Here is a 25,371-nt window from a genome sequence, read left to right as displayed (position 1 = left end):
TGGATAACGGTGATCATCCTATCTCCAGGGAGTATTCTGAACGGGCAGCTCGCACAAGCCAGAGTGCTGTTCGTCATCCATACATGCCTATGGATGTCATTGACTAACCATTAGGTAAAATGCACCCCACAGGTTATTAATAGCAAGGTTAAGCTTACATTGCATGAAGTATTTTATAAGCCATGGGGAAACACATTGTGCCCGAGTTCAGGCAATCAATTAACGCATTCTATGTGAAACGGTATGTTCTGTTTAGCTAGGTGAAAAACTTGGCTGCTTAGACATTACACACTAACGGGTCCTGTTACCGAGGAAATACGTCCAGCGATTACATTGACAAATGAGTTTGTGTAAAAGAATAGCGCTCCCTTTCCCACCCTCCCATATTGATCCCTTACCCTCAAAGAGGACACTGCGTCTGATTAAGCAGAAAGTAAATCCAATGCATTAAGAAAGTCCTTCACTGTGGCTGAAACGTAACACCGGTGTAGTCACATTACAACAGAGCGCTCCAGGAGAAAACGAAGCGCTTCTGCCGCTCTTAGAAAAGAGGCTTCCCGTTGCGTTCTGTATTGAACCTTCTCTGGAACCCTTGCTAATTTGGGATTCAGAAATTTTGTCAGGGTTCACAATGGAAAGTATCTGACCGTTTGTATTCAGGACTGTAATACACAAACAACATTTGCGTAATATTTATTGAACCAGTTCGAGAGGGTTGTGTACATTGGGCTAAAAATAGAACAGTTTAGGTTCATAATTAGAACAGTGAAGGATTTGAAATGCTTCTGACGGTTCTACGTAATTTCTAACGTCCATGGGAACACTCTTTTAGTGGTAGCCATGTGCACGAGGTCAAACTATCCACAAAACACACACACACACACACACTCAGGCACTCTGCATGAATCAGTGATCCACGGTTTATATAATGGTATAGTTTCAAAGGCATGCCATTATTTAAGAACAGTTTTCTGTCGAGGTCATAAGGTGTCATGCGCAAGAGCCATTGAAGTGATCGTCTGCTTGTTGAACTGTTCTCTCAGCTTTTTCATGGATTGGATGGCTTAGGCGCATTTCATATGCCAAAGGTCAATGTTGGTCCTGCAGCAGCACACGAACTGTACCTATGGCACTGTGGGTCTAAGTACCGGTACCAGGGAATGGCATTATACCTACAAACAGCAAACCACCTTCCCGGCCAGCTTTCTAATGACACTGTAGACATCATTTCAACACCACGGAGAAGGTACTTTATCTGTTAAGTGGCTCCAAAACTATCGGCAGTGTCTTGTATTCAATTACAAACATAACATTACTGATCATTCCATTAGTTGTGTATCAACAAACAAACAGACAGACAAACAAACAAACAAACAAACAGACAAACAAACAAACAAACAAACAAACAGACAGACAGACAGACAGACAGACAGACAGACAGACAGACAGACAGACAGACAGACAAACAAACAAACAGACAGACAGACAGACAGACAGACAGACAGACAGACAGACAAACAAACAAACAAACAAACAAACAAACAGACAGACAGACAGACAGACAGACAGACAGACAAACAAACAAACAAACAAACAAACAAACAAACAAACAAACAGACATGTTCACAGCCTACCTCTGTAGAACGCTTTGTGATGGTGGTCCACTATGAAAGGCGTTATATAAAAAATAAAGACTACAGGACTGGAGTGCACCTTAATCAATGCTGTTACATTGCAGAACTGTTTTTTTTTTAAACAAGCAAGTATTTTACGGTCATTTTGCTGCAGTGTAAAAGTTACCACGAATATGCATGTCTGCGTCCCTTTCCCATTCTGTGCGTCTCATGAACGCAAGACAAAAAATGTTCCCTTCAAATTGATTTATTTTGCGCCTAGGACGCAAAATTTTGCATTAACGCGACCTCTGTATAACGCGACATCTGTGTGTGTGTCTATATATATATGTGTGTGTGTGTGTGTGTGTGTGTGTGTGTGTGTGTGTGTGTGTGTGTGTGTGTGTGTGTGTGTGTGTGTGTGTGTCCGTGTTTCTTTTCAGCTGCGTATTAAAGTATTCAAGCACAGACGCTCTGAAAGACGAAGCAATCCGTGTATGCGATTTATAGCCAGGGTTTACTGTTTACCGGGAATTCAAAGGGAATTTAACTTGGCGTGGCCCTCACATTAGCAATATGGCTGGTTCCGTCAAGCAGACTCTGCTCATATTTTCAAATGAATCTGCTGGTTTCCAGCGGAACTGTAAGGGTCGTTATCAAGCCACGGCGTATTCTTCAGTTCCCCGATGCAGCGTATGTTCCTCCTCTGCTGCAAATCAAATTGTCTGCCTGAACAAAGAGCCGCTTGTACAGTCCTAGCAGTTATTTGACAGAGAGGCCGCCCTTACACCAAATCAAACGGGGTTTCTTTTTTTTTTTTGTCTGAAATGGGATCGGCAATCTTTACACATTAACGGCATAATAATAATAATAATAATAATAATAATAATAATAATAATAATAATAATAATAATAATAATAATAATAATAACAACAACAACATCGATGTGAAAATATGAACTTTCTAGAATTAAATGTGTAAAAGAAAGAAAGGGGGTGCCTCATGCCTTTTTACATGACGATCTCAAGCCCCCGCAAACACATTTTAAACGCATTATAGTGGCATTTTAATATTTATGTAATGTACATTGTAATTAGTGTTTATTTTGTTAATTCTCAAACAAATACAATAAATGCGTTTTATCTCTGGAAGATTTATGTTTCATTTTTAAGTATTGTCTTTTACAGTAGGTATATGTAAAACATATATTGTATTCTCAGTAAGATCTTACATTGTCAAGCACAAGACCCTCACATGTATGGACTCACAAAAACACATTTACAAACACATACACACAAAGTAGATATATGTAAAACTATTTATAAACAAATTGTATTTATTTATGTATGTATTTATTATTATTATTATTATTATTATTATTATTATTATTATTATTATTATTATTATGGCGAGCGTTGTAAGCCTTCGTGTCACGCAATGTGATTGGCACAATTATAGACATGGATTTAACAAGATCCTCCCCGGATCCGAAGCACAGCCCCAGAGTTGAAATCATCCAAACGCTTTCTTTGGGCGAGTGGTATTGGGGTGCATGCATTTCCAGTAACCACATGTGTACAATTGAATAGACGACATAAAATATACTTCATGTTCCCTGATTCTTATTTTTATTGTATGTATTATTTCTTTCTTTTTTCTTTTTTTAACCTAGAAACTGAAAAGAGGAGCGCTTGGCATCAATCACATTCCTGGCCCTTGTTTTCCCTGGCACGGGGATTCAGTTCGATTCGCCTACGTGCTGCCTGCGCATATTAAGGAGATCATTCTTAATACACATTTAAATGTTCACTCATCAAGCTAGAGCAATACAACATTATCTCATCGCTCTCGGAAAAGGCTCCAGACTATATATTTACTGTGGAAAATAGACACGAGTGTGTGTGTGTGTGTGTTCAATGTTTTAAACAAGAACGCTTGCAGACTATTTTAAACCAATATGAAATGTGGTGATAATAATAATAGGGCAGCAGTGTGGAGTAGTGGTTAGGGCTCTGGACTCTTGACCGGAGGGTCGTGGGTTCAATCCCAGGTGGGAGACACTGCTGCTGTACCCTTGAGCAAGGTACTTTACCTAGATTGCTCCAATAAAAACCCAACTCTAAAAATGGCAATTGTATGTAATAATAATGTGATATCTTGTAACAGTTGTAAGTCGCCCCGGATAAGGGCGTCTGCTAAGAAATAAATTATAATAATAATACTTCGTGTACAATACTGTCGTTTAAAAAACAAATCCCTATTGATTAAACTAGATTATTTATAATGTATTACAATCGTCCACTAACGCTACTACATAACACTGCTGCTAATACCCAACATGAAGAAGGAACAGATCCAAAGCACAAAGGAACGACTTTTTTGTGCCTTTCTTATAGTCCCAGTACTGAGTGGAACGTACCATTCCAAGACTCGCCGGCAGAGGGGGAGAAAGATCTCTCTCTCTCTTTCCCAGTCATCTCCCCGCTGCCTCCCCCGGTCTGTGTGCGATGTGAACCGCCCCAGCCTGTTTAAACCGAAAGGACACCCTTCCAGCCTCTTCAATGCAAAACATACCCAGATAGGAGCGAAGGGAACCGTAGTGTAAATAGCGACATATTCAAACCTCTCGCGCTCTCCTTTCCTCTGTCTCCTTACATACCAACACGCGCCTAGCTCTCTTTTTCTCTGTCTCTCACACATACTCTTTATAAACAGTATATATTTATATATTTGTACATATAATACCGTTATAAATATAAATATTCACGCGACTGCTATACCATATTTCCATCTAGAACAACTTCTACTCTTGGGTAAGATGGCAACGTTGACGAACGGACAGGCTGACAACCCGAGCCTTAGCAGCAGCCACAGCAGTGCTAACACCAACGGGCACATGAATGGATTAAGCCACAGTCCCGGGAATCCCTCCACCATCCCGATGAAGGACCACGATGCCATCAAGCTTTTCATCGGACAGATCCCGCGCAACCTGGACGAGAAGGACCTCAAGCCCCTGTTCGAGGAATTCGGCAAGATCTACGAGCTGACCGTACTAAAGGACAGGTTCACCGGCATGCACAAAGGTGGGTGACCGCGGGGAGCTCCGCAACGCATCCCTGCCTGCAGCGGAGAGAGAAAGAACCGTGTGTGTATGTGTGTGTGTGTGTGTGTGTGTGTGTGTGTGTGCTGTAGCTGTCGGATTATTATTATTATTATTATTATTATTATTATTATTATTATTATTATTATTATTATTGTTATTATTGTTGTTGTTGTAGTACTTGTTTTAGCTACAACTACTAATATTTTATGAGAAGAGTGAGGGATCAAGTTGTGCTTTATGATTTTGATAGACTATCTATGGCTATGAGATTATATATAGTGTGTGTGTTGCTATAGTAGACTTTGTGTAGTGTTATTTACATTTAAGTTTACAGATATAGTAGGCTACACAAAGCTGTTTATACAGTGTATTCAAATTTAAAGTATGGATATAGCAAGCTACAGTGTACAATGCAGTTTATACAGTGTATTCAAATTTAAAGTATATGGATATAGCAAGCTACAGTGTACAATGCAGTTTATATAGGGTATTCAAATTTAAAGTATATGGATATAGCAAGCTACAGTGTACAGTGCAGTTTATGTAGGGTATCAGATTTAGCCCATAGATTGCAGATTGTCAGGGGAGGTTGCATCAGGACCCCCAGGACGCACTTTAATGTTGCGGTGCAGATGATTGCTGCACTTTGTAGAGATTCAGACTGAAGAATACCTTCCTCTCTCTGTGTGTGTGTGTGTGTGTGTGTGTGTGTGTGTGTGTCTGTGTCTGTAACCAGTCTGCCTTTGAACACTACCAGTGAGTTGTCATCCAAGAGAGGTTTTGCAGGAATTGGGGACAGCTGGATAGACAGATTTGAATGTGCCGAAGGTGAACTTATACTGCTGTATAATACATGTACATGCTGTGTCTTTTACGTACTGAGTTCTTAGGCATCAGCTATCCATTCGGCAGCCAGGATTGTAGTTAAGGACCCTATCCTGCTGTATTATAAAGGTCTGAGTCCTACCATTTTATCAGGGACCTAAATGTAACCACAGGATAATAAAAAATACCCATTTTCTTTCCCAGATCTTATAATAAGATGCAGGTACCACAGAATGGGTTGATTCTTATCAGCTGTGTTTCTCAGAGTTGTGTGTTGTATCAGCGTTGAGAGAGAGATACAGAGAGTGGGATTCGAGCAGTGGTTTAGGAACACAAGACAAGCTTCTGTCCTTTCCATTATAAATACAGCAGGCATGCTGCACACGGGCATGCTATACAAGACGTCTTTATCAGGCTGGCAGTGCAATGTTATTTACAATCATTTCATATTTCATGGGAGTTTTCATGGACCCTGCCTGCAACACATTAGACACCCTCTTTAAACAACCCGACACTAAAACATAGTGCACAGGGGTTATGTTTTATTAATACCAGACCCACATTATCAAAAGACTGGGTCCCGTGCACAGTGCAAAGGTCATCTGTATGTTTTATGGTTAATCACATTTCATATGAAATATAGCCCCTGTAGTCGAACGCAGCCAGCTGGAGCAAACATACAAAGAGACTCGGGAGCTTTGAAACACCGCTCCAGATATCTACTATGAAAGTCTTTTTAATTAGCCAGTAATGGGACTTGCATTATTGAAAAGCAGGTTGGGAGGCTTGCAGAGAAAATACTGCTTTGTATCAGAAATTGTTCTCACACACTCCTGTACAATATGCAAACATGAATACACTATAGCATGCCATTCCGTTGAAGTGATTCAGCTGTACATTATGGATACATGCATCTGCCTACAGGCTATATACTCATGCATAGGGTAGTTCTCTGAAAAGAATGCCTCTATAGAAAATGCATATCACCGTACCCTACTGTAACACAAACAGTTATCTCTTATTGTGCCTCCGATATGATTTAGAATATAAAAAAAAAACAGCAACAAAAAAACCCGTTTTTTTATTCTTTAGGTTCAGTACAGTGGATTGCCGGTCATTTTGTAGACGTGTTCCATTCAATTCGTAATAAGCCGTTTTCCCATTTTTCCATGTGTTGGTTGTAGTGGCAGGGCAGACAAAGGAGTTCAGGTGCCCTGGTATGAAAACACCTACCCCAGCTGGTACTAATGCAATGCCAATCAGCACCTTGGTGCCAAGCAGTGGATGGGCATGGATTACGGGTTACGGGGAAATGGTGAGACTGGCACTGCTGCTGAATGTGTTACACCCACTATGTGGGCAAGTGGAGAGCTGGTCTCCAAGCTTGAATTTGTTTTTCTTACCTGTTAGATAATCTGAGTCGAAGAAACAAATACATGCAGTGTGCTTTTTAAGAAAATCCAGGTATGCGCAAAATAAAACAGTAAAACTACAAGTTCATAGTGATGTTGATATTTGTAGGTCTTGTAATTCTGGGACACTGTCAAGGTGCAGGATATAAAACAAATTATACGCTGTAGAAAATTGGATAATATCAGAAACCACTGTATCCTTCTGAGGACTAAACAAGACAGCCCAAAAAATGATTGGCATGTCTTGGCGTGCATATTGAATAGTGTTGTGAAGCACAACCTGTTTACAGTAGATCACGTTCAGTGTGCTAAACATGTCGGATGCACATTATATCAGACTGCATGCTAGTTATTTATTCACTCACTCGTAGATACTTTTTCTATGGAGACCTTCCAGCACAGTGCGTAGTAACAAACATTGCATTCAGAAAAATCCAAATTATAGAAGTTCAGAATGTATGCTGTTTATTTGTTTGTTTGTTTGTTTATGCGATGCTTAGGTGACATTTTTAACACTCCATAAAAGACATTGCATTCATAAAATAAACCAATCTTAATACAGTAATTGCTGACTTTGGTGTTTGCTAGATTAGCTGAAACTTGCCTTCGTCAGTAACCAAAGTGTTTGTCTATGTTTCCTTTTCATGGTTTCCCTTCTAACTAATGAGTCCGTCTTTGACATTATGGATGTTTACTGATTAAGCTGATGTTGTATATTGTGATGGACCTAAAATCCCATGCCTAAAAATGTCTTTATCTGCTAAAGAAATCAAGCTACATGTCTGGCTGTACAGAATGGTGTAACACATGTTACTGTAATTTAAGAGTGTTAGATGCACTTCAGCAGGATGTCTTGATTTGACATGCACATTGCTGACAACGGCTCAGGCAAAATGATAAAAGTTTAACACTTGGCTTAAGTTTACACTCTCAGGGGTGGTTTCACAGATCCCGATGAGCTCAAGGTAACATCAGGGAGTCCAATATTAGTGCCAACCGGGGTCTCTCTGTGAAAGCATAGGTTAGACTATGAGCAGCCCTATCGAACGCAACCCCTTCATGTGTTCATCTGCTCAGAATTCAGATCCTGGAGTAAGTAACTGCAGTGCGTGTGTGTACGATGTCAAGCTGTGTCATTGCATGCTTTGTAATGAATGTTCTCTATTGGTATAGATGTTTTTTTATTCCATTGACTTTGCTTAGGCAGCAGGTCACAAATTAATGGTTTTATGGCATGAAACTTAAGTTGCACGTCAAAACGTTTGTCTAAGCTTATTACTTAGCTTATTTTTAGTATGGCTATAAATCACGTGATCTAGTGCTTAAAGTTATGGATGTAATACATTTAAAATATTTACAAATCTCTGCGTTGGAGGACAGGCATGAATATTTAATCAAATATTTCTTTCACGTATGGAAATATTGCAAAAATCAATGTGTGGTATAAGGTGAGGCCGTAACTGGAGGCATTCAGAATTCTGCATCGTGAGTTGACATTAGATCAGATGCAATCGGATACAGTGTGCCATGCATAGACAATAGCAGAAGCAGCATCTGCAATTACACGTAGCATCCTTTAAAATGACAGCTTTTGGCAGGAGCCATGGCACCCAATGACAATGCTATTGGTGGAATTTCCTGGAAAACAAGTAAAACGTTTCTTCTAATTCATTTTGTTAGTCATTTTAATGCAGTACAATTTAATGGAGGCCTTAGTCTCATTTAGCCTTCTGTGCACCGCTGTGCTACTTTATCATGAAACAGATGTGACAGAACAGTCCCTGCATTCAGTTTCAGTTTCCACCTGCCTTTGAACCTGCGTGTTATATATGTAGAGAGAGAGGAGTAGTGAGGAGGGCCATAGTGGAAAATTATTGCTCCAAGGGAAGACTATTGTTACCAACAGGGGGCTATAATGCCCGAAGCCTGTCGTTAACAACAGTCTTCCCGAGGGGCATTTAATTTTACAGAGTGAGCTGAGTCTGCAGGATATATTTAATATATGAGTCAGTCAAAACAATAAGGGAGGCGAGGTTGGATAGCAAATATGACTTCATATACTATAAAGCCATAAATATTTGCAAGCCTTTTATTGCCACGAATATCTTAGTGCTGTACATATAATGAAGTAATATACTACTACCAGTGCAACAGGTAGCCAACATTTCTGGAGCAAAATAGGTTTTATGGGTGTGATTCGCCAAATATTTTGGTCGCAAATATTTATGGCTTTACAGTATTTTATTTAAATATAGCTGACACAGCATAAGTAAATAACTAAATAACATAAATAAATAACAGAACTTGTTTTTGCCGTTCATAGTTATCAAAGTGTTTTTCTTTCTTTTGTAGTATGTTTTGTCATTCATTTTCTGTTAAGGCACAGCAGGGGTGAAATTCTGCCGGTACTCACAGGTACTCTGTACCGGGACTTATTTTAATGCCAGTACTGGGTACCGGGACTTATTTAATCTGCTTTTCATCCAACGCAGATGCATTCCATCCACTCACACAGTCCACTAGCACAGTGTTTCTCAAATGCACTTTCATTCAGCACAGTTTGTGCTGCTTGCATGCTGTTTCCTCACACTGCTTCTGTTTCTGATAGCTGCTATTGGCCACACCATTAACGTCAGTATAATCACTGCATGGTGATTGGCCAAGCTTTCATTCTAATCAGATTCATTTTGGCATGCGTCACAAATCTCCGCCCATTTCACTTTGTGTCAGTGCTCATTCGTTGATCAATGAGAGAAGACCTTAGCAGTGCAACGTAAAAACAGCGGTGTGGAGTAATTATCGTTATTATGAAGTAATAATTATTTTCTTTAGTGCGGCGGAGAAACTATCTGAATATTCGAACGACCATTGCTGCACATGAATTTGAAGGCAAAAATCCACGTCAGTGGAGGCTGTGTGGTCCAGTGGTTAAAGAAAAGGGCTTGTAACCAGGAGGTCCCCGGTTCAAATCCCACCTCAGCCACTGACTCATTGTGTGGCCCTGAGCAAGTCACTTAACCTCCTTGTGCTCCGTCTTTCAGGTGAGACGTAGCTGTAAGTGACTCTGCAGCTGATGCATAGTTCACACACCCTAGTCTCTGTAAGTCGCCTTGGATAAAGGCATCTGCTAAATAAACAAATAATAATAATAATAATTACATAGTTGATAAATATTTGAAACAATTATCATAGCGTGTTTTGCCTTGCACCGATTTACCACATTGCCAGAATTTGCGTGAAATTTTCTAAAATGACAAGTGATGTGTGGGACAGTAGGGATTAACATTAAACAAACAGACTCAACAACGTGCTGCTTCAGATCTGGAAAGCGAGTCAGAATCGGGATACAGATGGAGGTGTGCTTCACGCTTTTCAAACACTGGCCCAACTTGCAAGGCACATGTTAAGCATAGCGATCAACGTTTTGTTTTGTTGTGATCCTAGTATTTTCTGTTATGAGGACTGTAATAAACAAAACCCCAAATGGTCAGGTGTTTTATCTTAGTACAGTGCCCCCTTTTCTAAAACATTTTGAAGAGTTTAAGTTAAATGTGAGTTTTCACTTGCGTACATCTAAAAAAAAAGTCAGAAGTAAACCACAGTGATGATGTTACTTTATGAAAATGTGTCTTTTGCCACTTTGTTTATTGTGCAGAAACCACAATACCAGGGATACTAAAAAGAAGCCTGCTTTCATACTGCTTCTGCCTGAAATCATTTCTGGAGTAGATCATGGTAATTAATCTACACAGAAACACAACAGAGAAGCACACAGAACATATTACTGTAAGAAAAGTAATACGTACAAAACAAATAAAAGAAACAGGGATATATGTTCTAATCCAAGGCTATTATTGTAGCATGGCCAGGTCCTGGAAAGTATGGGGATGATTTCAGAGAATACTATGGAGATTAAAATGACCAGGACATCATTAATAGTAGTAGAGCCCTTTTACATAATAAATGTGAGGGGTATTTTAGCCTATATTGTGCATTGTTTGACTTGGACCTTTTTTGTATCATTTTTTCAAAGCACTGTTTTTATTGTATACCATTTTTTATAACATCATCCCTTTTTTAGGATATCTTGAAACGCATCCCTCTCTACAGCAGTTACTGCATAGTGTAATTGTTCTTAATGCTTGTCATTTAAGGTATTTTCAGCTTCCTTGTTTATGGTGAATTAGTTATAATTGATCAGTTATTGAAGGCTTGTTTTGTATTTATAAATGTATCGTGTACCGATATGTTTACATTTTAAAAGGATTATTCATTGACACTCAAATTGTCAGTTGTTAAATGTGTACACCTGGCTGTGCATGCGAGTACCTGCACTTTTTTGTTGAGAATTTCACCCCTGAGTCACAGAATCGCTGTTCAGCAGTTTTTTCATTCTGCCATTTTCTCTTGTTGTCAGGAGTGTAGGTGGAGGACTTTCCTTTGAAAAGGGGCGGGACTGAAAGTGATGTGAACCAGTCACATGTCAGAGGGAGACTATTGCCCTGTGATGTAAGGATGTTAGTTCAATCTATTTTTGCTCCTAATGATGAGGTTTTAACCAATCAGAGGGCAGAATTTCCAAGCACTGAGTCATGTTTTGGTTGTGCTAGCTTTTCTGTTCATTATTATTATTATTATTTATTTCTTAGCAGACGCCCTTATCCAGGGCGACTTACAATTGTTACAAGATATCACATTATACAGTATTTCACATTATACAGATATCACATTATTTTACATACAGTTACCCATTTTTACAGTTGGGTTTTTACTGGAGCAATCTAGGTAAAGTACCTTGCTCAAGGGCACAACAGCAGTGTCCCCCACTGGGGATTGAACCCACAACCCTCCGGTCAAGAGTCCAGAGCCCTAACCACTACTCCACACTGCTGCCTGTTCACTGTTCATGCGTTCCTGAAACGCACATGTCCAAAAGTTTGCGTCCCATCCATCAAATACTAGACTATTGTTAACACAAAGGCTAGTGAACCCCAGGGATGTGCATTTTGTTACATTTTTATGAGCGTTTAAACTCTGCCAGATCATAGTTTAAACAATCTGTGTCTGTGTGTAGATCTACATATAAACACAGACACACTCTTTGCTCTGTTATATACTAACAGTAGACCGTTCGCATGACAACAAGACGGGATTCTAAGCAGTGTTTGTTGCCTTCATCTACGTGTGTTTAATACTCCTAGTCAGATGATTGCGATGCAGATGGTGATCTTCATGAGAATCTCGTGACTGCTTAGCAAAAAACCTCCGATTGACAATTGACTTGCTATCACTGTACACTCTGTACTAGGTATTCATTTTTATGTTTAAAAAACCCTGTCAGGACATCCCTGTTAAACTAGTGGCAGAGAAGCCAAAGGTTGGCTTTCTTTAAGAGTGAGATTTACAGCCCCAGAGAGTGAGATTCAAGGTCAGAGAGTGAGACTTTCTAGGTGTGGTATTAGTCATTGCTTAAGACAGGGGTTCTCATCTTTGGTCCTTGGCGACATCCAGTAGTCCAGGTTTTTAATCCAACCAGCTCCTAATAGTTTGTTTTAAAATGTACTCCTCCCTCCTCTTGCATGTGTATAGAACTTGGGCCTGTAGTCTCCATGGTTACCACAGTACACAAGCTTGGAAAGCGGCTTTTAATATGGGCCGTAACACATTATTTTAAAATAAAATCCAGAGCGTGGTGGGGACTATCGTACTAATTTCCAATGTTCATTGCACTGCTAGGAACTGTAACCAAACTATTTTAATAGTAATAGTGTGTGTACGCATTACGCCCGACTAAACATGAAACGGTACTTCAGTGTGGGCGCTAAAGTTTGAGGTGGATTGATTAAAACGTTTTTGAGTAGGGTTCTTGAGATCGGTTATGTAGTGTGGACAGGGCCTAAAAGTAAACATCCTTAATATAGCTTATTGCTGCCACCTACAGGACTGGAGTGCACCTTAATCAATGCTGTTACATTGACAGAACAGTTTTTTTTAAACAAGCAAGTATTTTATGGTCATTTTGCTGCAGTGTAATAGATTACCACAATATATGCATGTCTGTGTCCCTTTCCATTCTGTGCGTCCCATGAACGACAAAATATTTTTCCGTCCAATAGATTTTGCATTTACACAACTTAAGCTAATTTATTTATTTATTTATTTATTTATTTATTTATTTATTTGCATGTACACAAAATGTTTAAATGATTAAAAAGTATTTATTCCAGGACATTTCAGACAAAAGCCCTTCTTCAGCTGTGTAGAAAGAAAAGTAAGCAGGCTATATAGAAGCATGGGTGCGACACCTTTAACACTGTTGACATCACGCCAGGTGTTCTTGAATCCAGATAGCAGGGTTGTGGATAAACCATGTTTTGTCCTCTGCATGGCAAGTCCACTAGGTGGAGTCCCTGCTGTGGGGCTGCAGTCCAGGCTGGCTCGGGGGTCCTCTCCTTCTGTCAGGAGTGTGGCTGTATGGTTTAGGGGCGGGGCAGCTGGACCACAGTGCTGAGTCAGAGTGGAGCTGTGATAGACAGCCCCAATGCAGTCCCACCACTCGAGAGAGCTGTCTGCGAAGCGCTGATGTGCGGGCCCGAGTCCTTTGATGAGGGCAGGAGAGAATTAGCTGTAAATTGTAGCTGAAGTGTAAAGGGCGTGTGCTTCTGTCCTTGACTGAGTGTCGAGGGCCGATACAACCTTCAGTTGTCTGAACATCTGTATGCAGGAACGCAGCAGAGACGCAGAGTGAGTTTGATTTACAGGGATGGCTGATCCTCATTTTGAAAACTGGTGGGTTTAAGACTTTTTAAAATTAATCAGCTTTATATACTACGGCTAAAAAACTGTTGACCTTCATTGGTAATTAAACCTGAAAACCATAGTTGAAAATAAAGTTGTTGAATGTTTACCCCTTTAGATCTCACCACGCCTGGGGGCACTCAACTCATAGAATGCCCCTCTGGCAAATAGCACCCATTCTTTACTACAAGATGTAGAAATGATTCCGTTCTAGGAATCTGGCTACAGTATCCGTTATAAAGGTTTACCATAGCAAAAGCATAGTGAAAGCATGCTAAAGCACAGGGAAGCATTGTAAAGAATACCAAGGTATGGTAAAGGAATCCTTTACTGCATAGAACTCAGAAAAAGGACGCTTCATTCTAGTCACCTGCTGTCACTGTTTTACACTTAATACAGTATTGTGTTTCTGTTTTGATAATGGTATATCAACACCCCTCCAATGAGCCAGTCTGTTTCTAGGGCAACTCCCTGTGCTTATTTTGCAAATAAATGGTGTTCATAAGTTTACAAAGGGGTATCTAAATATTTGAATATTTTGAAAAGTAATGCAGTAAAGGGTTTTAATAAACATGGCAAACCAGAGTAAACTGTGGTAAATGCAGATCACAACTATGTGAAAAGCGTGGTAAAACTGAGAAAATACAGTGCCAAAATACCATGGTCATCTTTTCTAAGGGATCTAATGGGTTAATATCCACAAAGACTTGTATTTCCACTTCAGCAGTGTCTTCAGAGTGGAAGCAAGTTACGCACTGTAAAGCATGTCATTTAAGAGTAGAAGCATCTGGTTGGTTAATTACGGGAAAGAAGGCGTTGAAGAGGTGGAGAGAATGACCTAGGAAGTTAAGTTTGAAATTGAGATTAATGTTTGCTGCGACATGTGCATTTCACAACTGCACATGTGAAAGCTCAGTATATTACAGAGCGGATTGCAAGATTTCTTTCACTGTTTCATCAGCTACACTATTACCCTTTTATGGTGCAGGAGACCTGGTGAACACAATTTCTTCATAGTGTCCCATGGTTCAGCTGTCCGTGCTTTGGCCCAGGACTTAATGGCAAGGAGGTGGAGGTCCATTGGCTGTGTTTGTTTTTGAGACGCTAACTGGGACCAGTACTATTAGCCCTCTCCTTTATAAAACACATAAATAAATAAATAAATAAATAAATAAATAAATAAATACATTTATATCTAAATAAAGGCAACTTGATTTTTTTCGGAGGGACGTGGCTGGTGATGCACTGGAGGCAGTGCAGACAGGCGTGTAGTAATCTCCATTTTTATTAGGGGAGCTTGTCACAGAGACAGGCTTGCTCAGCGCTGGCTTGTAGCTCCTGAGAGCTCCAGAGCCGCGGATGGTGTTCGGAAGGGCTGTGAAACAAAGCAGATAGGCCTGTACTCTGATAAGGGGCTGCAGTGATTACCATGCTAACCGTATTCACCAATCCTGATAAGGCCAATACTGACTGTCCTGTCACAAAAGGTCTGAGGCACTTGTTAACCTTTACTGGGCTGTGAATGCATTTGAGGTATTTATGCAGCTAAAGCACCGCACAGGGCTGAGATATGCAGTTTGATTATTTCAACAGGCTTTATGTGGCGTGATACATAACTGTGGTCTGCTTGTGCTGTGGGGATCACAAGCCTTTGGAGTCGGGTACATTTTTCAAAATTTCAATGCTTTCTTGGCAATAAGCAGGCATCAATAAGGATCTGGATCACCCATAACTCTTGGAAATTGTTATTGTAATCACATTTACTGAATGGTTACCCCGAGATAATGGCATATTTTCAGTGTCTTGTACTGAATAGTGCATTTCAATGGGCATACATAAGAGTTATCCTTGCTTTGCTGCAGCAGTGGTCTGCAGTTAGGAGGCAGGGGATTGTCTTCCTTTTAGCTCTTCTTTTTAGCACTTTTGCTGCTATCAAGAGAATGTTTATTCGTTTTGCTTGCTTTTTATCTGCACACTTTGTTTCGCTGAGTATAATAAAAATGAAAATTAAACTAGAATGCAAATTTTGCTGAAGTGCTTTGATATTCCTCTGTCAGACATTATAATACCATCCTTTGCCAACTTTTGGTTTGAAACAGGAAAGTCATTCTTTTAGTCAATATCGTTTCTTTGTGTTTCTTAAAGGTTGCAAATAGTTTGTTTTTTTTCCGTACTGTACAGATGAATTTCAGATGATGATCTATATTTATATATATTATATAGTAAATATGGACTGGGGCGGAGGCTAACAGTGGGAAGAACTATAGTTCTTCCTGAGGGGCCTTTAGTTTCCCACTATGATCCAAGGTCTGCAGTCCATATTTGTTTTATGAAATAAGAAAGCAATGTTTTTGAAGTCCATAGCGCATAGCTATTAAAGTTTTTTTGCCATAGAACTGTCTTTCTGACTTTCTCACTGCGGCATAGAATTCTCGGAGGAGTCCGTTGAGTTTGTGAATTTCGTATTTATTTACATCGTCCAGCTGGATTTGTTTGGACTTTAGGAAGTCAGAAAACACTGAAAGCAAAGCTTTATGATGATTTTAGTGTTTGGAATATTTCGTGTTTGGAATATTTCGTGGTATATTTTCTAATTCATTTTCTGTTGTAAAGAGAGGAAGGACGTTCAGCATGATGTCGTAATTTGCCTATCAAATCCACAATGCACAATGACCATAAGCAGAATCACGGGGGCAACAAATCCACAATGCACAATGACCATAAGCAGAGTCACGGGGGCAACAAATCCACAATGCACAATGACCATAAGCAGAGTCACGGGGGCAACAAATCCACAATGCACAATGACCATAAGCAGAGTCACGGGGCAACACATCCACAATGCACAATGACCATAAGCAGAGTCACGGGGCAACACATCCACAATGCACAATGACCATAAGCAGAGTCACGGGGGCAACAAATCCACAATGCACAATGACCATAAGCAGAGTCACGGGGGCAACACATCCACAATGCACAATGACCATAAGCAGAGTCACGGGGGAGCTTCAGTGACCAAGACCGCTCAACTTGCTGATGTTTCACGAGCAACGGTGTCTAAGGTGATGTCGGCATGGAACTCCGAGGGAAAGACATCATCAGCAAAGGGCAACAGTGGGCGGAAGCGCATACTCCAGGATCGTGATATCCGTGCATCAATTCAAAGTGCAAGGCAAAACAGGTGAGCAACTACAGATCAATTGACTGCAAATTTCAACCTGGGGCGCGAGCAGCCAGTTTCATCAAAAACGGTCTGCCGAGAACTCCACAGAGCGGGATACCATAGTGGCCGAACGCCCTATTAAGTGACTTTACATTGGTGTTTCCATTTTTTGTTCACTACCTGTATGTGTAGTAATTATATATATATATATATATATATATATATATATATATATATATATATATATATATATATATATATATATATAATATAATATAATATAATATAATATAATATAATATAATTTTTTTTTTTTTTTTATATAAATAATCAGTGAGTTTATTTGCTGATGATCCAGTAGAGCGACAATTTCCCTTACATTACCTAGGCTACTTGTAGTTTGTTTTCCTAGCAACTGGGACATGAAACACATGCAATATGTTTTAATGTTTAAAACATTAAACTATTGAGATCCTTTGTTTATAATAGTCCAAATCCGCCCCTCACGTTCCTTAGCCATCGCTTGGCGATAGCTTGTCTGTCCCAGACACGAGAGGAGACATCGAGTCATGCTTTCATCATTAAGGGATGGCAGCGAGCCCAGTGTATAATTATGTCTGACCCAGGGGAGGTGGTGGTTGTTGTTGTTGCTGCTGCTGTCCCCTTCACCCCTGTAGCTCTCCTTTCATGCCTGTGTCTCTGGTTTTGAGAGAAGTGGAGTTTCTATCTGGACTGTCAGCCTCCAGAACCTCCTCAATTGTGTTACTCAGACTGCGGCAGTAAGGAAGCCTCAGATACAGCACTACCTCGCTAAATATTCTCTGGCCTAACTAGTTTCCCCTAGTGGGGACTGGACATCCCTGTATGAGATGCTGCAGTGTCACCAAGGTCCTAAAAAGCTGTCATTGAAGGTACCGGTCTTGTCTGTCCACTGCATTGGAGTCAGTGTCTTTGCTGTGCTGCTTCTGACGAAAGCACCTCAACACTCACAAGCTCACACGCTGATCATCAGACATGCACACAAGCACACTGAGGCACACCATCGCACTGCACAGACACACAGGCACAGGACTTCACAAACACACACACACTCAAGCACAGACAGAAAGGCACACACACTCAGACACAGACACACCAACACAGGCACAGACACACACCCATACAAACAGACACAGACACAAACACACACAAGTACAGACATGGGCAAACTCAAAGGCCCACACACATAGGCACAGACACGGATAGGCACTGACACACACACACACACACACACATTATTTTCAGCAGTCAAATGGGATTCTAGTGACAGTGAGCTGTCCAGTATGCCATAGGGTCTAATATGAGTAGTGTGCTGTAATACACATTTTTCCCCAAACTGCTTGTCTATAGTATTAGTATTGTAGAACTTGCAGTTGTACAGTAGCTGTTGTAACACATTACCTAGAAAGGTATGTTAATAATCCAGAGCATATTGAAACTGGAAGTGGGCTGTTCTGAGCATTTAATAATAACAATAATAATAATAATAATAATAATAATAATAATAATAATAATAATAGAGAGCGTGTTGACTTTGTTCTTTTCTTTATTAATTGGGATTTGTGGATTCACACATTTGGGATCTGTATAAAATCCCTTCAGGTTTCCATTAGGCTGATGAGCACAGACTGCCAGTGCCAATTCCACTGACAAGGACAGAGAAAAGAGCAGCTAATCAGATCAATTCTCTACACTGCTATTATGTAAGATCCATGAGCTACCATCACCCCAAGCTAGGGACGGCTGACAACTCTTCAAACCTCTGCTTGTATTAAACACATGGCCCTCCCTGTCCGCAGTCTGTGGTGTGAACACTGGAACGGGCAAGGTGATGAAGCCTCGGGAGTCTCCCTGGGTTAGTGTTAATAAAGACAAAAACACGCATGCTTTTAATGAGCATTACAAATGAAATGCTACCCTAATACCGTGTCCTTATTTGGACTAGGCAAAATATCTGTGGGGATGTGTTTACAGCAGAGGCGTCTGTGCTGTTTGTCTGTACAGTGCAGTACAGTGTCATGTGTTGCAGTGTTCTGCTGGGCAAGCCCTCTACAAAACGAGTTTTACTTTTCTACAACACATGTGGCAGGGTGGAAAACCCTCACTTGTAAAAAGTGTTTCTTCCTGTGATTTGTGTTTCGAGGTTTTTTTGTACCGGTACATGTTTCCACTGCCGTATTCTACAGTTTGAACGTGCAGAGGTATTCCCCCAACTACATTAATAACAGTATATATCAACTGGATGCAGGACAGGGTTCATGTTGAGCCTTGTTTAAAATACTTCCATGTGAGTGTGGCTGGAATAGAGTAAAATGTGGGTCTTGATGGGTGGGCCAATCAAATATTCAATGTGGTTTAATCGAGGCAGGTGTGTATAAAAGGCTGCAATTAGCCTGCATGTTCAGTAGCAAAAAGGTTGACTGTATAGTGTTATTATTTATAAAAAATATGTTTGTTTCATCTTTGTTAAATGAAAGTCCTCATTAGCATCATTATTTTTAAGCAGCTGGTACTCATTCTGTTTATAAACTGAACTGCATGTGACGGGGTCTACAGTGCTTTTTTTTTTTAATGTATTTATTTTTTGCATTGCCAGGAAAGATAACCAGGCCTCTATGGTTTTATTTTATTTTTTAAATCAAGAATCTACAGAAGCAGCCTTTATATCCAATCTGCCTCATCGTTCATCTGCTACCTAGTTTGACTTCCAATGTGCTGCAGCTTTGCAGAGAAGGACCAGGCAGAGACGGGCTCAGCTACACTGATACTCATTCTGTTTATAAAATGAACAGTGTGTGACGGGGTCTGGACTCTACTTTTTTATTTATTTTTTACATTTCCAGGAACGATAACCAAGCTGCTATTTTATTTTATTTCATTTTATTTTGTTTTTTAAATCAATAATCTCTGTTAGAGCTCCAGTGTACTATAACAACACATTCTCGTATATTTTTTTGTCAAACTTATAAATGATTGAAAATATGCTATTTGTTTATGTTTTCAATTGAATTAAATGTCAGTCGAATGCTATTGGAATCATTAAGTGAAGGATGACAAGGTGGTGTGGTAGCAGCGAGATGATTAGATAGGAATTAACTTGCCGTTAGTTATAACTTTAATTTTATACAGTTGTATTTGAAATGACCTCATATACCGAAAGCAGGTATAACATAAATGCAATAGAAATGAGAACAAAAGGCACCGGCAATAATAAAAGAAATGGTTAGAATTCTATGAAAGTTACTCCTGCTGCTCTTGCACGAGGTCAGTAACCTTCTATGGTTTCTCCAGACATGCCTGTAATGCAATCGCTGCTTCACAAATGAATAGTGAGTAGTAAATGACTCCAGATATGAGTAGGGCTGCAGTGAAAGCCAGCCTCCCACACCTCCATATTAATAATCAATGCAGAGCCACGCAGGGTCGTGATTGGCCTGTCAGAAGCCATACAGCTGATGCTGAGCTGAAGTGTGGGTCCTGCCACCTCTGCCTGTGGCAGGGCGCTAGCTGGACGGGAGACTGGGGGGGGTTACACATTGCTACGTTTCTAAGATTCTTTTTCTCGCCATGGGATTCTACTGACAGAATTTAGAACGTTAGAATTTCACCAGCAGAACTGGGAACTGGAACACATATTTATTGTGGGGTCTTACTGGTTAATACTGTACCCTGTTCACAGTGTCTTTACTGTAACAGAGTCAAAATACTGTACTGGCATTACAAGGTCTATTTTAATGATCCTAACAGGAGTATATATATATATATATATATATATATATATATATATATATATATATGTTCAATATTTCTTTACAGTTACTATATTAACTTTGCAATGCTTGTATGACTTCTCATGCCAATACATTTAAATTTGAATTTGAAATACTCATAACTTCAATGCATTACTGCAATACTGGGCCATGTTTTCAAAGTGGAAAGAAAGAAAAAAAAATCCTGTTTATGAGAAACAAAACTCCTCAAGAGTGCTAAAGAGAACTTGAAATCCCAGTATATAACTCAGCTGTTTGGTTCCTGTTTTGTAAAATAAACAGGTGTTTTACCTCTTTAAAAAAATAGAAGTTTAAAGACTGGAGTAAACACTTTGAAAATATGGCACATTAGTGCTTAACAATAGAGAGAGAGAGCATCTATTGAACAAAGAAAAATCTTGTAAACTTGATTCTTCCAGGAGGCTGCGGGCAGAAATTCCATAACACCTCAGATAAACTCTTGCATTTTTCATTCTCATCAAAAGAACGCATCGCTGCCGTCTTTGTGCCCTGCCGCATTGTTTAGAGCATCCTGTGCACCAATATATTAGTGGGTGCAGGTGACGGATGCTGCCTATTGCTGTCTTCAGTGTAAGCAGGTCTGTTGATACCAGGTTTCCAGTTTAGTGAGAGATTTACTGGCGTGCACTGGGGTCGAGGCTTCAGTACACATTATATCTATTTGAATTTGTCTTTATATGATACTCTGCACAGTAAGTGCCTCTTTTCAATCAGCTTATTAATTGCATCGTTGCTGCATAATCTGGGCAGGAATGCATGGCTACAGGCCTGCACCGGTGAGCAGCGCTCATTTAAAACATGCTTTTGGGATGGGAACGACGTTTGTGGGCCTATGCATGTTGGGTCTGGTTAGACAGAAGCATGTGTATTTCTGTGGATAAGACTACTGTCTGATCTGCCTGCTGGTCTGAGCTTGTTGAAGTCCCACATCAGCAACATCTTACTTTCATAAAGGAAGCATTAAACAAACAGGGTGTACAGAAGTTACGTATCATTCGTGCTATTTGGATTCAATTATTATTTTGTTTCTGTTTTTCCGTTACATCCTTGTGGCAATCTGCCCCGCGCCCCTGTGTGCATTTCTGTGTTATATGTTGTGTGTGGTGTGTTAATGTTGGTGTATAGAGATGGCTGCACGGGATATAAATGGGTGTGTGTAGCACGAGTTATTTAAAATGTATAATTGTATTTAGGCACGGGGACTGCACTTCACTTCACGTGCATTTAAAGTATTTAATAATATGTGAGCACAGGCTTTTACAGATTTAGTTCACGTGCTGGGATTCAAGTGAATAATTAATTAGTAATTGAATCCCAGCACGTGCATTTAAATACTTTAAATGCATGTGAAGTGAAGTGCAATCACGTGAAGTTTCAGTTCATAGCAATATTTTCTCAACTAAAGATCATTATTAGATGCTTCTAGTTAGTTCCCCACAAAGACTTTTTACATCATCAGTGAGAGACTAAAGTTAAGAGAGGGAGACTAATTAGATCTCGTTACTAGCCCATCAAAATACAATTATCTGAAGTGAAGACTCACAAGTGTAGAAGGTGAGATAAACAGATATGGGGTTTAGCTCTACTGTGCAACAAGAAGCCACAGCTTTGGCTTTCGCGAGTGGGGTATAGGTTTATTAACCACTTTGTCTATCCAATCATTTACAAAAAAATTACTTAAATATTGTGGTGCACATCCATTTTGGACAATACTTCTACACACACTCGCACGGACACACACGTACTAACTACTCAAAACCCTCGCCAAATCTGACTCACTTACTTGTGGTTTTAAAGATGATAGATAGCTTTAACTGGGGCAGAGGGAGAGCCAGCCTCTTAAATATAACCATCCATTTACCTTACATATATATATATATATATATATATATATATATATATATATATATATATATATTACCTTACCTTATATATATATATATATATATATATATATATATATATATATATATATATATATATATATATATATATATATAAACCTCTGCTTCACCGCTTAACAGCAGGACTGGGAGACATAAAGATGAGTAGAGTTGGAGGTTCTCCAGCCATGAATCTCTGAGGAAGAAAGCTATTTATATATCAACATAACGCTTTAAATAGCCATTCCTCTGCTACCCACATTCCTGCTAGACTTTGAGTAAACGTTGGTGTGCTGTGTTTACATACGTGTGTAAAACAGAGCATTTCTATGCATGTCTGTTTGTGCATGCATATGTATTCATGTATTCATAATAAATCTATACATGTATATTTACGACTATGCATCGGCATTTTTAAAGTAGCAGACAGTAACAACAAGGCATTCATTATTTGTTGTAATTGCCCCACTGAGTCCCAGCTTTGTATACCCTGGAGGTATGCAATTACTGGAGACATTTCTATGTGATTGCTCCACTGAGGGATGTCCTGTTTCCTCTTGGGAGGGTGGGGGGAACGGAGGGTTTTTTGAGAGAAGGGACAGGGGGATAGCCAGACCATCAATTCTGAGTAGAGTTGGAATTTAGCTAAGACACAAGAGTTAACGTTACCAGTGTGCTACTGCATCACGACTGCTGTCTTTTCTTTCTTTGGCTGATGCTGAGAAACTACTTCATGCTTTCGTTTCAGTAAGACTTGATTATTGCAATGCTTTATTTGCTGGACTTCCACATCCTGTCTTATCATGTCTACAGCTTGTTCAAAATGCAGCAGCGAGGGTTTGACTAGAACGAACAAACAGGCTCATATAACTCCTGTGCTGGCCTCATTGCACTGGCTTCCAATACATTTTAGAATTGATTTTAAAATCTTACTATTAGCATATAAAGCACTAAATGGCTTAGTACCAGAGAGAGATTATTATTATTTATTTATTAGCAGACGCCCTTATCCAGGGCGACTTACAATTGTTACAACATATCAATTTTTTTTTTTTTACATACAATTACCCATTTATACAGTTGGGTTTTTACTGGAGCAACCTAGGTAAAGTACCTTGCTCAAGGGTACAGCAGCAGTGTCCCCCACCTGGGATTGAACCCACGACCCTCCGGTCAAGAGTCCAGAGCCCTAACTACTACTGCACACTGCTGCCCGCGTAGAGGTTTATATGGGGATTCTGTCCCCATATAAACCTCTGCGCACTTTAAGGTCGGCTCACGCTGGACTCTTGTGCCTCCGAATGGTAAAATTGAAAAGGAGGGGAGAAAGTGCGTTTTGTTTTAATGCTCCTAAGCTGTTGTTAGAGATGCTGCTTCGGTCAGCATTTTTAAATCAAGATTAAAGTCTCATTGTTATAGATCAGCTTTTTTAACCTAATCTAGATATAAAGTTTCTGTTATCTATTTTTATCTGCTAACGTTGTATTTTATTTGTTATTCTTATTTGTTTTTACTTATTTCCTGTGTTTTTTTTTAATGGTCCTATCTAGATATTTGCTATTTATTGTTATTATTAAAACATTGTATTTTGTTTAATTGTGTGATTATACTGTTCTGTTTCTTGATCAGGATGCATACTGTCTGTAAAGCGCTTTGAGATACCATGGTATGAAAGGCACTATATAAATCAAATAAATACATAAAATAAATAAATACAATTATTTACAAACAATACAAACAAGTTTAACAAATGACCAAAAAAAAGAGCATCGGCCAAAATAAAAACATGCATCTGTACATAGAATTTTTGGTTTCAATTTTTTTAGAGACATTAAATCTCAGGGAAGCCCAAGGCTGTAGGATGGAATGAAGCGAAACAAAGTTGCAAGAACAGAAACCTTGACATGTTCCATCTGCACTAGGGGTGCTAGACTCGGTTTAATTCAGTAAACGTATAAACTTTTTAAAAATATATAGTTTAAACGTTAAAATAAAAACATTTTGAAAAGACGCTGTGTAAGGGGGGTAGTACGCGTCCCCCTCGATGTGGGGTCTCAACAGCAGAAGAAACGGAAGTCGGACATCTTGGGGGAGTGCGTTAGCTGCAAGGGCTCTGAGCATTTTAAAATAAATAGCTTTATATAAATTACTGCATATATGTCTGTAAATAGGTATTTTACATCGGCTTTTCTACTCTCCTTAAAAGCAGTTGATACCTCTTAATCCATTTGTGTATCTCAATCACAACTAAGAAACGCGTTAATAGTATAATTGGTTTAATTTACATTTTCTTCTGTGAATCCACTAAATGGGCTTTTAAATTGTGTCTTACTTTTTCATTTAAATGCCGAAGCGACTCCTCATCTTTATTAATTTAAATGCAGTTACTCATCATAACCATTGTAACAGTGTGTCCAGCAAAACACTTTATTTGTCATTATCGCTTTAATAAAGATTAGTCGCTTATTAACATGTTGCGATCTCGTATGTACGTGAAAAATGAAGGCTTAGTCTATTTAAAAGCCCATTTTTTGACAGAAAAAAAATAACTAAATTAAATAAATTACTAAATTAAGTTATATATATATATATATATATATATATATATATATATATATATATATATATATACATTTATAAAAACAGTGTAGCAATATTAAAAAAAATAGCATCGGTGGTACGATAATGGTCTGTTTTGATTGGAGGGTGAGCATTAATTGCATTATTATGTTATGAT

At 39.2% G+C, this 25,371-nt stretch overlaps 1 protein-coding gene across 16 annotated transcripts in view; it reads left to right on the top strand.

The window, feature by feature from the left end:
- The first annotated feature begins 4,160 nt into the window (after positions 1–4,160).
- celf4 (CUGBP, Elav-like family member 4) overlaps positions 4,161–25,371 on the top strand; it is a 224,303-nt gene continuing 203,092 nt past the window's right edge. For 7 of the 16 annotated variants that reach the window (XM_058986022.1, XM_058986021.1, XM_058986035.1 and 4 more), the window contains exon 1: positions 4,161–4,700. In XM_058986022.1, coding sequence (XP_058842005.1) covers positions 4,433–4,700 — 268 coding nt within the window. In that variant the 5' untranslated portion in view covers positions 4,161–4,432. The remainder of the gene's footprint in view (positions 4,701–25,371) is intronic. The other 9 variants (XM_058986026.1, XM_058986013.1, XM_058986044.1 and 6 more) reach the window with 2 other exon arrangements.

Source organism: Acipenser ruthenus, chromosome 2 (genome assembly GCF_902713425.1).
Source record: "Acipenser ruthenus chromosome 2, fAciRut3.2 maternal haplotype, whole genome shotgun sequence".
NCBI lineage: Eukaryota > Metazoa > Chordata > Actinopteri > Acipenseriformes > Acipenseridae > Acipenser > Acipenser ruthenus.
Note: the sequence above shows the minus strand (reverse complement) of the source record. Positions and strands in the feature narration are given on the sequence as shown.